This window comes from Pituophis catenifer, unplaced genomic scaffold, assembly GCF_029215685.1.
Source record: "Pituophis catenifer annectens isolate HBS135680 unplaced genomic scaffold, rPitCat1.0.hap2 SCAF_9, whole genome shotgun sequence".
Classification (NCBI taxonomy): domain Eukaryota; kingdom Metazoa; phylum Chordata; class Lepidosauria; order Squamata; family Colubridae; genus Pituophis; species Pituophis catenifer.
In genome coordinates this window covers 28,541,888-28,556,485 of record NW_027256889.1, presented here as the reverse complement: position 1 = coordinate 28,556,485, position 14,598 = coordinate 28,541,888, and the positions used below count along the sequence as shown (strand labels likewise).

Sequence of the window (14,598 nt, the reverse complement as noted above, 5' to 3'; positions counted from 1 at the left end):
TCTCTTTTTGGGACTCAGGACACTGAGTGGAAAACACAGATGAGACCTGCCATCAAACAGGGTATCTGTAAAGATTTGTTGTTGTGGGGGACACAACAGGGAGAGGGGGGGTGTAGATTTTTTCTACCCCTAAGAGCTAGTAATTTAAGAGAATTGAGCTTGTAGTTGTAGACATCTGGGACTCGGATCCAGGCAGCCCATAAGAAGTTAAATGTGCTGCCAGAGTGTTGGGAACGCTTCCTGTCCAAGGAGAAAAGCAGAGGCCAGAGACTCCAGCCAGAGCGGAGCCAGTGGATCGAGGGGGACATCTCTGGCTGAACGGCTAAGGCACCTGGCCAGAGGGTCATCGTCTGGACCTCTGTGCTGGCTGTGCCGAGAAGGGCAGGTAGCGCAAGTGCTGGGAAAGGCACTTGCAGACTCATGTGGGCAAAGACAGCAGGCCTCCCTCCCTCCCTCCAGAGGGGGCTTGCAGCCCTAAAGAGAAAAGAAAGACAGCACACAGCTGGGCAGGGGACAGGCTGACCAGAGCCCCAACCCTTCTACTTCTGCATGTCACACTGCAGCAGGAGGACAATTGAGGGGTCGCTCTTGGCTGCCTCCTTAAACTCTTCCAGGCTGATCTGGTCATCTTTATCCTTGTCCATCTTGGTGAAGATCTTGTCAACCCGCTGCTGGGGTGTCAGCCCATCTTGATCCATCCGCATCATTATGACAGTACCCACCATCTTGTAGATAGCCTGAAAGACAGATGGGAAAAATGTTTCTTCCAGTGCTGATCACAAGACCAAATACCTACATTGCTGCCTCCCCACCTGCAATGAGCAGCCATAAGACCACGCATAGACTTCTGGATACCTGAAGGTAGGACCACCAGCATGGGATCAGCCTATGGGAGATATGGTACCATTGCATTTATCTGATCTTCACTTTGGGAAAGGACAACTTTGGGGGGGATTGGGAATCACAAGGATTCCCTGATTTTCCTGATTTTTTTACGTTGATCAGGCCTATTTTAGGGGGTTCCCAGGGGGGGGAAAGCATTATAAAGCTGTAGCAAATTGTGTCGCCTCTGAGTGATGATCTGCTGCAACTTCAGCAACATGATTTCACCTTGGCCATCCCTGCACTGGCCCAATTCAAGTAAGCCTGAAATCCATCCAAAGGAACATCTGCTACCTCGATGATCTCTAGCATCTCTAAGCGTGTGATCTTCCCGTCGCCATCCAAGTCGTACATCTCAAAGGCCCAATTCAGCTTTTGCTCAAAGCTTCCCCTGGAAGTGACGGACAGAGCGCAAATGAACTCCCGGAAGTCAATGGTCCCATCTCCATTCTTGTCAAATGTGCGGAAAGCATGCTGGGCGAACTTGGATGCATCACCATAGGGGAAAAACTGCAAGAGGAAAAATGGGAGAGGTGTTTTCACAAGAGCTGCTGCCAGCAACAGGACACCCTCAGGTGATGAAACAGCAAATACCCCAGCAGCAGCAGCCTCCCATCCCTCCAGAACCTCACCCAACCAATGCTGCACAGAAACACCATTTCTACTTTGTTGCTTTTCCTAAGGTTCATTCCAGAAAATCACAAATGGCTTGAAGAGTGCATCCCATTCCCATCCCTTGCAAAGCCAGTATAATGACATGGCTAATCTGTTGGATTAGGAGGGATGAAACCCAGATTTATTTATTCATGGTATACCGAATCTTGGGCTCAAGTTCTCTTGTAAACCAGGAGCTTGCTAGGTAACCCTGAGCCAGTCACTCTTTCCTGCCTCACAGGACTGATGTTACAGCACATAATACAAGACGTAAGAGCCATGGAGCAGTGGTTAGAATGCAGAACTGCAGGGCTAACTCACTGCCCACTACCAGGAGTTCGATTCTGAATGGCTCATGGTTGACTCAGCCACCCATCCTTCCAAGGTTGGTATAATGAGGATCCAGATTGTTCGGGGAGAAAGGCTGGCTCTGTAAACTGCTTAGAGAGGGCTGTAAAGTAGCATATAAGTCTAAGAGCTATGGCCATAATGACTACCTTGAGCTGCAGATGAGAGGACTCGCTGATAAACCAACATTATCCAAGTGAGCTATAGTACTCAGAAAGTAGAACAGAATAGAACATTCTTTATTGGTCAAGTGTGCTTGGACACACAAGAAATTTGTCTCCAGTGGGTAAGCTCTCAGTATATACACAAGCAACAAAGTGATAAATCATACATCATAAGACACAATCAACACACTTCTTAAAATGGGACAGGCAAGCTTCCCAGCTTTTATGGCTACTCTGAGAGCTCTGACATTCATACATCAAGAGCGTGCTGGTTGAAACAAGCTGCCCCAACTCAGCTGCCCTCCCCACTCCACACCATACCTTGATGTAGAGTTGCTGGAATTCCTCCAAGTTGAGGATGCCCGTGGGGCAGTCTTTCAGAAAGCCCTTGTACCATTGTTTCAGCTCCTGCTCATTAAATTCAGTGCTCCTCACCAGGTCATCCAACATCTCTGGAGCCAACTTGCTGTTGTGCTTCCCCATTGTGACTTCTGGAAAGAGAAATGTGTTAGCCATATTACTGCCCTGGCACAGCCTTCAGGTGCCTCTGTCTCCCTCCCTCTGCCATGTGCCCACTCTGGGCTATAAAGCTGCATGGGGTGGAATGTCCCCACTTTCCTTCTGTGGGTGCTGCATATTTCATAACAAAAAGGGAGCCAAATGGTGATTCACTAACACCAGGAGAAAAACATGAAGAAGGAATGCCTACACCAAGCAAGCAGTCCACATTGTTCTAGGATGAAGCCAGTATTAGCTTTGCCATCTGAACAATGACACAGAGAAAAGCAACACTGATATTCAGCATTTGGGTGGCAAATACCTAGTTGTTTGAGGCTGAGCTGCAGCATTGCCAACTTCAAGGTGGCAACTCACTTGACAACCAATCAAACCATAAGGTAAAGGAAGGGGAACTCAGATAGAAAAGAGGACACAGAGGAAGCAAATGCAGGCTCAGTCATACAAGGCTCAGATGCCACTATACCAGAGGTGTCAAACTGGCGGCCCGTGAGCCAGATGCGTCACATATAGGCCACGCCCACCCCAGCTCCGCGAAGGGGGGAAAATGTCATGAAATGTTACATGATGGCAACGTGACACCACGAGTTTGACACCTGTGCTCTATACGAAAGCTCAAAGTATGAGGAACTAACAGGGGGAACTTGAGGGCAATACAATATTGTTGCCATTACTTGGCAGATTGGTGGGATGGAAGTTGACTGGAGTGTATGTACTCTAGTTTAGAAGGATATAAACTGTTCAAAAGAAACAGATTTAACAAAAGAGGAGGTGAAGTTGCATCATATGTAAGAAATCACTACACTTTTACAGAAATCCACAATACCAAGGATGAAAACCTTATTGAATGCATTTGGATTAATATGCAAGGAAAAAGGAATGATACTGCCATAGGTCAATGACGGCGAACCTTTTTGGCACCAAGTGCCGAAACAGGAGCAAGCTCAAACATTTTTAGCACCAAGTGCCAAAATGGGTGCGTGCTAGTGCACACATGTGCGCGTGCCAAAAAACCACATAATCTTCTAGTTTTCGGCACACACGAGCACCAGTCATCTCGGATGCTAGTTTCTAGTGCGCATGCGTGTGCGAAGACTAGCTATCTGGTGCGCATGCACTTCGGGGGTCCTCACCGCCTCTTTCTGAACCAGAGCCCCTTCCTGGCCTCGGAACAAGCCAGCACAGTCTCCCTCTCCTGCCACTTCTTCCAAGATAGCGCGACCGCTTCCCAGCCGGCATGCCACTTACCACGATCGCTTCCCGGCCGGCACGTCTCCATGTGTGAAGAGCTGAAGAGCTGTGCTCTCCTCCAGCCCTCCTGGGTTAGCTCGCCTCCCCGCTGGTGGCTTTTCCTACTCCTGGCTGCTCCAGCATCCTGGCTGGAAACTCTCTCTGCCCTGCTGGCTGCTCCTGCCACCGCCAGGGAAGCAGCAGTGTGAGAACTACCACCGCCAGGGGCAAGGGAATGGCGGCGTCAAGGATGGGTGGGCGGGGCTTCCCTGTCCCCCCGCCCAAGCGGGCTTCTTGTGTGGCCCCAGACCTCCGGCAGGGAGAGACGGAAGCATTGGCCCACTGCTCCTGCCGCCGCCGGGGAAGCAGCAGTGCGAGAACCGCTGTCACTGGGACACACCAGAACCCAGAAGAGGAAAAGGAGCAGAGCTGGGAGTAACCAGAAGACTAGCTGGCCAGTGTGCATACGTGCGCCGGAAACCCAGAAGAGGAATGGGTGACGCCGCGTGTGCCAGGCAACATGGCTCTGTGTGCCACTTCTGGCACTTCGCCATTACGGGCCTATAGTATACCCCTTTAGCAAAACCATTTCTTTTTCCTCTGATAATCACCCAAATACTTTCATCCTAGTATTGTGTACTGAACCTCAGTGGTGCACTGGTTAGAATGGAGAACTGCAGACTACTTTTGCTGACTGCCAGCGGCTGCCAGAAGCTGCCAGCAGTTCAGCAGTTCGATTCTCCCTGGCTCAAGGTTGACTCAGCCTTCCATCCTTCCGAGGTGGGTAAAATAAGGACCAGGATTGTTGGGGGCAATAGGCTGACTCTGTAAACCGCTTAGAAAGGGCTGTGAAGCAGTATAAAGTGCTACTGCTACTGTGGAAGTGTAGTAATTCCTTACATACAATGCGACATCCAGCCCTCTTGTTGGGTCTGTTTCTTTTGAACAGTTTACATCTGTTTGATCTCCCACTTGCTTCAAAGTTTGTCTCCCAATTGATGTCATGGTAGTTAAAATCCCCCCCCCCCCCCGTGACTACTATGGTGTGATTCCTGCACACATTAGTTAAACGCAGTCCTTAATGAAACTACATCTGCATGGAGGGAAGTAAGCAGTGGGATACCACAAGGTTCTATCTTAGGCCCAGGACTCTTCAATATCTTCATAAATGTTCATTTAAGTGATGAGGGAATAGAAGGGGAACTCATTAATGTTGGTGAACCTTTTTAGCACCAAGTGCTAAAGCGCTTGTGTGCCAGAAACTGGAAGAGCAGCCACCCGGGGTGCATGCGCACGACGGGAAGATGATCTTCCGGTTTCCGGCACGTGCATGTGCACCGGCCACCTGGTCCTCCAGTTTCTGGTGCGCATGTGTGCACAAAGACCAGCTAGCCTGTGCACATGCACGTGCCAGTAGGCAGCGATCAGCTCAGGCAAGCCTCCTTCTGGGATCTTCCCCTCCCCTCCCCCCCTCCCCTGCAAGAACCTTTCAAAGAAGCTCCTAAGATGAACGCAGGGATCGCCTTTCCCCAGTTTCTGTGCCCCCCCACCCCTCCCACCCCAAATTCCTCAAGTGAGGACCTCTCACACTTCAAAGCCACTCTGCCAGCCCCATAAGCTTACTCAGCTGAGAAGGTGGATGTGGCCCTGTTGCCTGGGCCGGCGAATGACTTCTGTTCAGTGGGGCTCATTCCCGGACGATTGGCATGAATGAGGGGAAAGGAGGCCCAATAATTCTGCCAAACCAGCCCTCAACCGAGATGGAGAACACAGGGACCCATGACTCCATTTGTGCCACTTCTCTCCCCGGGAGAAGACGAGGCCACGGATTAACCCAGTGGGTGCTTTACATGGTCCAGGAACCCAGCTCTTCTCTGCTACCCCCAAACAGAGTGCAGTTCCTCAGCTGCAGCTGTCCAAGGAGAACCAATGACCTCGAGAGCATGCCCAGCTGGAGGGCCCAACAGACAGCCCTGGGAGATGGCCCTGGGTGAGGGCAGCCTGTTTTGCCCTGGAGGCAAGAGGCCTAAAATGCAGAGAAGTCCAACATTTGGGGGATCCTGCAGCCTTCTCCCCACTGGCCAGGGTGCCTGCCTGGGACGCTGTCAACGGCAAAGCCTGGAGGGTTGCAGGCTTCCTCCTCGCACCTCCACCCCAGTAAAGCAGCCTCTGAGGGAATGGGGGTGTCTCTAGGCGAGACAGCTCCCTGGGAGAAAGGCCCGGCAGCCCCCTGCAAGCCGAACGTTTGGGGATTGAGAGGAGGCTTTGGCACAGAAGGCAAGTGCCACCTGTTCTGGGAAGGGCCCTGCCCTGCCCCCTTTGCCAAAGGAAAGTGGCTGCTAAACTGCCATTTCCACTTCTCGGTTCAGTTTCTCTTCCACGCTCTCCTTTCAGTGCCAAGGAACTGACAACACAACGCTTCCTATGTTTACCCTTCTCTCTTGAAAGGCACACATTTTTCTGACCTTCAGGGAAGTTAAGGGCCAGGAGAGGAGATCTTGTTTGTTCCTGAAAATGCCTGGGAGCCGTTGGGCCAACTGGCACTGAGAATCACAATTCCTTCTTCGCCACCCACCATGGACCATAAGAGCTCGTTTTATGCACATTCCACAACCCAGCCACCGGCAAGCGATGCTGATAGGCGTAGAGAGGAATTTTGTCTGCAGACCAAAGACTGACCCAAGAAACACCATTTCTTGGCACCCGGCCCAAGTGGTCCAGCAGTAAAATATGACGCAAACAGCTTTCTCCTTGCGGTGGTTCTGCAGCAAGTGAGGGCTGAAGATATACTACCCTTGAATGTGGATGTTTCATCACCATGCCTAATAACAATTGTGACTTTACTAAGGCCATCCACAAACTACACCGTTTGTGAGGACAAGTTTTGTGCTTTGCTGTCTGACATTCTGGGCAACACACATAGATTTACAAATTAAGTTACAACCGTTCACTTTTTCCAGACCTGCAGTCACACCTTGAACAGGCCAGTCTTCATGAAAGTCTTGGCTGTTCTTATACATTTCATGCGTCTCTTTCCTTCTACTGCATTTTTTTTTTAATCTGATTTATATGCCGCCCTTGCGTTAAGCAATAGCCTTCATACTTTTGTATATTTATACAAAGTCAGTTTATTGCTCCCACAAACTGGGCCCTCAGTTTGCCCAGAACCTCTTTATCTGAGAGGGGGGCCTTCATTTATCCCACCTTTTTTCCCAGGCGCTAGACACCACACTCTCTTCTCCAATTTTTTCCAGGCAGCAACTCTGCAAAGAGGCACCAAGCAGCCAAAGTTGGGGGGGGAGGGATTTAGACCGCCCCCCTTCCCCCACTCCTTAACCAACACATCAGAGGGCTCTCTTGGACTGACTTCTTTGGAACCATTGTCTGCCATCATGAAGTCTAAGGAGATGGAAACGGGAGTTGCTCCCTGAAACTCAGCTACGGGATGGCTGCTTTGCACCCTCAGCCTCCTCCTCCTCCTCCTCTCTCCCAGGCTGGATACCTGGTGGATGATCTTCAGAGGGCAAAAAAAGGAAGAGCAGCCATTTCACTGTCCCCTTCCTCTGTTGCGCATGGCAACAGATGCGGTGGCTGTCATGGCAACTGCTGCATTGTCATGAGATTGACCCCAGCAGCAGCAGCAGCAAGCATCTTCCCTGAAGCAACTGCCCGACTGGCCCTTTCATCCGTGCACCTCTTCTTTCTTGATCCTGCTACCTGTTTATGACCAAGCAAAAACTGCCACAGAGACCCCCTTCTGATGGTCACTGCAGCTTCAGGCAAGAGGTTGCTGCCATTTTGAAAGCCCTCCTGATCCTATCTTGCAAGGCCCATTTTCAGCGGAACGAAAGAGGGTGCAGCCAATTTTTTGGGCAAGGGGTGGCCCTCCTTCACTGGGTGCCATTAAGCAGAAGCTGTTCCACCATCTGTCAGGTCTGATTCAACAGGGACTCCCTCACCAAGCAGCAAGTTAGTCTTGATAGCCCCTCCTCAAGAAGCCCTCTCTGGACCCAGCTGTTTTAGCAAACTATCGTCCAGTTTCCAACCTTCGCTTCTTGGCGAAGGTTGTTGAGAGTGTGGTTGCGCGACAGCTCCCGCAGTACCTGGATGAAACCGTCTATCTAGATCCATTCCAGTCCGGCTTCAGGCCCGGGTACAGCACGGAAACGGCATTGGTCGCGTTGGTTAATGATCTCTGGAGGGCTCGGGACAGAGGTTGCTCCTCTGTTCTGGTCCTATTAGACCTCTCAGCGGCTTTTGATACCATCGACCATGGTATCATGCTGCGCCGGTTGGAGGGGTTGGGAGTGGGAGGCACTGTCTTACGGTGGTTCTCCTCCTATCTCTCCGACCGGTCGCAGTCTGTGTTGGCTGGAGGGCAGAGGTCGACCTCAAGGCACTTGGTTTGTGGGGTGCCACAAGGGTCGGTCCTCTCGCCTCTCCTGTTCAACATTTATGTGAAACTGCTGGGCGAGATCATCTGTGGTTTTGGGGTGCAGTGCCATCTGTATGCTGATGACACCCAGCTGTACATCTCCACCCCAGACCACCCCAACGATGCCCTTGAAGTGATGTCCCGGTGCCTGGAGGCCGTGCGGGTCTGGATGGGGAGGAACTGAGTGGCTGTGGCTGCCAGCGTCCCGATATAGTCAGCTGGTGCCATCGCTGACTATTGGGGGCGAGACATTGGCCCCCACGGAGAGGGCGCGTAACTTGGGTGTCCTCCTGGATTCATGGCTGTCTTTAGAAGAGCATATGACGGCCGTGGCCAGGGGGCTTTCTATCAGGTTCGCCTGATACGCCAGTTGCGCCCCTTTCTGGATCGGGACTCCCTATGCACAGTCACTCATGCCCTCGTCACTTCCCGCCTCGACTACTGCAACGCTCTCTACATGGGGCTCCCCTTGAGGAGCACTCGGAGGCTCCAACTGGTGCAGAATGCAGCCGCGCGGGTACTTATGGGGGCGACATGGCGCTCCCACGTGACACCTCTCCTGCGCGAGCTGCATTGGCTTCCGGTGGTCTTCCGAGTGCGCTTCAAGGTGTTGGTTCTCATCTTCAAAGCGCTCCATGGCTTAGGACCCGGTTATTTATGAGACCACCTTCTGCCTCCGATAACCTCCCACTGGCCAACACGCTCCCATAGAGAGGGTCTCCTCAGGGTGCCGTCTGTCAGGCAATGTCAGCTGGCGACCCCCCGGGGAAGAGCCTTCTCTGTGGGGGCACCCGCCCTCTGGAATGAGCTACCCCCAGGGATACGACTAATCCCGGACCTCCGGACCTTCCGCCGGGCCCTGAAGACTTTTTTATTTCAGCAAGCCGGGCTGGGTTAAAATTTTTAATTGGGTGAATTTTATGGGTAAGGGGTTTTAAAATTGGAGAAGCCAAAGATAATTTAATTTTGTTTTAATGTATTTTAATATTTGTATTGTGTGTTTTTAATTCTGGCTGTTCACCGCCCCGAGTCCTTCGGGAGAGGGGGCGATATAAAAATTTAATAAATAAATAAATAAATAAATACAATGACTCCTCCCATTGCCGTTATGTCTGTACCCAACACTCTTCAGGTCAAATATAGCAAGCACTGAATTGATCGGTAACATAAAGCAACATATGGTGGACTCACAGGAGCTTAAGCTTCACTTGCAATTCACCAAAGATTGTGCTTGACATCTGAAACAGAGGAGGCAATCTCCAAAAAACCTTACAGAAGGTCTTGTGGGACTGGAGGAACTTCCACCTTTGAATCCTCAGGCTCTTGACAAATCTTGCAGAAAAGGTCTGCAAGATAAACAGCTGGCTAGTTGAATTTGCAGATTCTCAACTGTGCTACAGAAGGAAGCAAAATGGAAGGAGGCCTAAGTCATGTAGCCCTACCTGAGCAGAAGACTAGGAGAGCCTCTTTCAGAACTCGAGGCTGACTTGAGTTGCAATGCAGCTTTCTGCTGAATGACTGGAATAGAAATGTTTAATTGTTAAGAAGGCACCTATGTGTCTATGGGGAGGGGGATTGCCCTTTTCCAAGGAACTCCCACAGCTTCTGCTCCCCACCCAGGAAGGCAAACAGATATGCAGCATAGTTCATTCAGCTGTCCCAACCACCATGCCAAGCAGGCTCTCCTTTCTATCTGACCGGGCCACTGCTTCAGATGCCAATCCTGTCCTCACTCTCTCCATCTCTCTCCAAAGGTATCTGGAAGTCAACAGTTTCACCTGATGGACCATCATGCCCACATCTCTGGGCTGCCTTCCAGCTCCCTATCAGCATCTGAGATCACTCTGCTATTTAACATGCCTCTGTTACCTAGAATGGCTGCCAGGCTCCACGCCATTCTGCCCATTGTGCTTCTTGGCACAGGTGTGCCTGTCCACCCTTGGAAAGCAAGCACAGCCCCACAGGCATGGCCACCACTGGAGTGCAGCTCTGCCAATTCCCTCCCCTTTCTAGTTTGACCCGTGCACTATGCTGGTCCAGGCAGACGGTTGACTGATTGTCCTGTTTTTTGCTTCAGGAACTGTAATAGGTTGTAAAGGAGCGGCCATTTGCATAATCCCGTATAAGAGAATGGAAAAATGGTCTGCTAAGGATGGAGTTTTGTCTCGCTTTTAAACTCCTGTGTCTCTCTAAGTTACAGCTAGACGAGGTGCTTTTAAAACCAAAACCAAAAGGCAAACATCACTGCTTGAGGTCTCATTTTGCCGTAAGCAGTTGGGTTCCTCCCGGTGGCAGTTTATACAGACTTCTAGAACAGGCCTGGGAAGAGGCAAAAGTAGCCTTCAAGGCACCCCAAGTCCTAACGCTGAGCCCTCACATTCAGCCAGAGATTCCCTTTCTTGGCCTTTTCTGCATATTGGCTATTTTCTCCATAATCATGCTGGACAAATACTGAAGCAAAAATAGGCAAGAAGGGTAAAAACAAATTAGTCACGCCACAAAACTCCTCCAGGAACAGAATCTCCGCAGACATAGGAATATCCTGTCTGGGGCTGACCAATTTGCCTTGGATGAGAGAGACCTAACCCAAAGAGATGCCCATGGAAAGGAAGCCAGTGCCTCTCAGGGCAAGAGGCAAGTTCTCCAAATGACAAGATCAGCCTCTTCCAATTCACCACCCTGGCTGGGGGCCAACAGACACAATCCTTATCCAGCATGTCCAAAGACTGGCAAGGAGAGGAGTCACGTAGTCTGTGGTGGGCCAAGACCAGGAGGATCTGGGCACAAGTAGGTGCAGCTGATACCTTTTAATAATTGGCTAGTGGAAAAAGCTGCTGATCTGCTTCTCCTTAGCCTCCCTCTGAGTTTTGTGTGTGTTCTGTGATCTCAGAATCAAACTGAGAAGGGCCCTTTGAGGACAGCGAGCCCACCCTTTTGCTCATGACAGATGGCTGTCCAGCCTCTCCTTGGACCCATCCAGGAAGAGGACACTATGGTCTACCTGGGAAATTGGCTCAGCTCTCAACCTGCCCTCCCTGTTGGGAATCTTTTCCATTCAGTTGGAACCTGCCTTCCTGTTGCCTGGAACAGCAAGTTGTTCCAAGTCCAGTGCTGTGGAGCTCTAGACATGGATCATGCCCATGGGGTGCTCTTTCAGGGAGCAGGATGCTTTTTAGTAGGAAAGAGCTGAGCTACGACACCCTTAGGACTGCCATGCATTCACAGCAGGAGCCACAAAACACTCCGCCTCCTTCGCTTTGCCACAGGAGAAAATGCTGATCTCATCCGGCTTACAAGATGTTCTGAACATGAGAAAACGCTCCAAAAGGACTCCCTATTCTGGCTGCTGCTTGGCATTTTCTGGACAACTATGATCCCTGTTCAGACCTCCAGGAATTCATCCTCAAAACTCAAGGAGGAACAGTTTCATCGTGGACCTTTCTCCCCTTTCCCTCTGACTTGCCTTCACTCAGACTTTTGCAGACTTTTTTCTTGCTCTGTTTTCCAGCCTGGAGCCAAGGCATCAAGGGATCATCCAGACTGTTCAGGGCTCAGTGAATGCAAGAGAGCTTGTGATGCTTGTGATCAAAATGATTTGATGACCAATAAAGACTTTAATTTAAGCTACAGTTCTTACGCTGGTTATTCTCTGGGTTCACATAAACCATTCGATCAGAAACCAAATCCAGTGGTGTGGGCCCACTTACTGAGCCCCCTCCAAAACAACACCAAGGTAGCTCCGTTGGGTTAATGCAGCTGACTCGGGTTTGTAACTGATCCGTCTAAATATGCTTATGAATTCCCTCCTCTACAGCCACTTGCAAAATAAGGCATTCTGCCCATGCTCAGCCCACACCAAGGGTCTCTTCACTGCTGAACCCATGGCTTCTTCCCTAGCAGACGACCCTGGCCACTTTTACCCCCTCGCCCTCAGATAAGATGATAACTGGCTCTTAAAGACAGGCCAGAGGAGAGCAGACCCACAACTGCCGTCCTCCCAGTGAAGGGTCTGACTGGCTCTTCCAGTTCCTGACCCAAAGACGGGGGGGGGGGGGCAATTACAGCCAGACTGGCTCATGATTAGCCAATCAGGTCACTGGCTGCAGTCAATTAAGTGGACCCAGAATAACAGTCAGTCAGCTTCCCTTTCATAAAGATGTTCACACAGTGGGTATTTCTCCCATTGAGGTCGGCTACACCAGCAAAGGAGGAGCCTGTTCCATTTCCCTCTTTGGGTCAGGTATAAACTGATCTCCAGGAAGACGCTTTGTGGGCTTCAGCCTGCTGTCCTTGGAAATGCAGGCATGAGGGTTTCAGACCCAAGACCCCCTTGGGGCCTCCTGATGCAAGGGGTGTGTGTGTGTGTGTGTGTGTGTGTGTGTGCGTGTGTGTGTGTGTGTGACACAACAATGGTTTGCTCACCAACCCCATCCGCCCAGCTGCAAGTTTTTTGGACACAGCAAGAGTCTTTTCATCAATCCCTCTGCCCAACCAATTGTTGCAAAGACCCTGATGGATAAGGGAAGCCCTTGGGGGGTGGGGGTGTATGTGACCTTTTGGATACAGAGAAGCAGGTTACAATCAAAGATCAGCACTTCCTTCTCTAGGCCATTTTAAAAATCAGCTGGAAAATAGGAAAATGCCTCTTCTCACCCCCTCCCACCCCCACCCCGACTTCAGAGACCAGATTTATCATTTCTCTCCTTGGCTGAGAAGAGGCAACAGCGCAGCTCCTTTGCCTCCCCCTCCCCTGGTTTGCAAAGGCAAGAACCTTACCCTGCACCCCCCCACCCCCACCCCCGACAGAGAGTTCTTAAAATCAGGCGTTGACTTGCTGCAAAGAAGGAGGGGGGAGGGAGAAGGGGGCGGGGGCGGGCAGGCATAGGGATGAGCCCAACGGGGCTTGGGGGCGAGTGAGGAGGGGAAAGGGACCGCTTCCCATCTCGCCTTCCCCGGGGCCGGAGGGCCGCGCCCGCTTCGCGTCCCAGCGCTCGGCTCCAGACCGCCCAAGGAAGCCTGAAGGCGCGAGGCGCGCTTCTGCCCGGTCGGCACCCACCTGCGCGCCCCTTGGCCGGAGGAGTCCGGCGCAGCCCTGGGCCAGGAACCCACCGCAGCCCCACCAGGAACAGGCTCCGCAGCTGCCCTGCCAGGGATGGGGGTCCGTCTGCCGCCCGCGAGCCCGGGAGCGGCGGAACTGCGCCAAGCGGCACCTCCCCTCCCCTCCCGTCCCTCGGCGGCGCCGCAGCTCACCTGGCGGGCGCGGGTCGGCCGGCTTGCTTGCCTGCCCTCTCGCGGAGGCGCGCCCGGTGCGGAGCAGGAGCCGCGGGAGCAGCGAGCGCTCCACCGGGAAGCGGAGGAGGAGCTCCGCCGCGCTCAGCCCCACCTGCGCCGCCGCCGCCGCCGCCTTCAGCACCTTCCTTCTCCGCCTCCCCGGGAGCAGAATGTGGCTCACCCGCCCGCCGCCTTCGCGCGGAGCCTCATTGGCTGCGCCGAGTGGCACTCATGCCTCTTTCGCTCCTGGAGCCCCCCCCCCCGCCCGCGCTGCGGAGGGGCCCGGGCCCCCCGGGAAAGAAGCGGCCGTCCGCTCGGCCCAGGCAGGAGCGGGCAGCTCTTCGGGGCGCTTGGGGGTTGGCGGGGCCGGCGGCAGCAGCTGCTCGCTGCGGAGGCGTCGCTCCTGCAAGAGCCGCTGAGGGCCGTCGAGCCTCCTTGGTGAGGCGGCTCGGTGCCCTCGTGGGGGCTGCGGGGCTGCGGCGAGAAGGGCTGCCTGTTCACAAGATGGCTGCCGGGGGGGGGCGAGTATGGAAGGCGGCCCAGATTCACCTGAAGGCTCCTTGCTGTAGCCCCCTCCCCCTCCCTTGTTTTGCCCCTTTTCTGAAGATTGGGGGGGGGCATTGGCAACAAAGAGCGTGCAGGGGCTCACTAGCCGTTTCCCACACAGCTTCGAATTTCTGAAACATTGAAATCGTTTCCCATTAGAAATAGTAGCTGTCTCGTGTAACCTTTAGCTGGAGGAGGAGCCCAGCAGGGGCAGGGATGCGTTGGCCCCTCAGCTGTAAAGCCTCTCTTATCATTCACATTACATAGAAATCCCTCCCCTTTGCTCTATCATGTCTTTGGTTTGGCTTGGGATATGTGTACCCTCCTATGTCTGTCCTCTTTGGGGGGCTACCCCCTTCCGCCACTGCTCAAAGCAAGTTGCTCAGCCCTTCTTGGCTTCCTCTCCATTCCTTCTGCCCTTCCTGTCGACTGGCAGGGCCATCCTGCTGCTCTTTCTAGGATAAGTGGTTGCACCTTGTAAGTTCACTGGAGCAGAAACTCCTACCTACAGAGTTCAGTAGTGATTGTGTGATTGTGTTGCCATCAAGCCAG

At 52.5% G+C, this 14,598-nt stretch overlaps 1 protein-coding gene across 1 annotated transcript; it reads right to left on the bottom strand.

Moving 5' to 3' along the window:
- Window positions 1-539: 539 nt before the first annotated feature.
- HPCAL4 (hippocalcin like 4) lies at window positions 540-13,538 on the bottom strand. Its single transcript, XM_070949362.1, has 4 exons — window positions 13,480-13,538; window positions 2,370-2,539; window positions 1,177-1,392; window positions 540-737 (listed from the first exon to the last, which is right to left on the bottom strand). Exons 2-4 carry the CDS (start codon window positions 2,529-2,531, stop codon window positions 540-542), a joined length of 576 nt encoding a protein of 191 aa, XP_070805463.1. The 5' UTR covers window positions 2,532-2,539; window positions 13,480-13,538.
- Window positions 13,539-14,598: the final 1,060 nt, after the last annotated feature.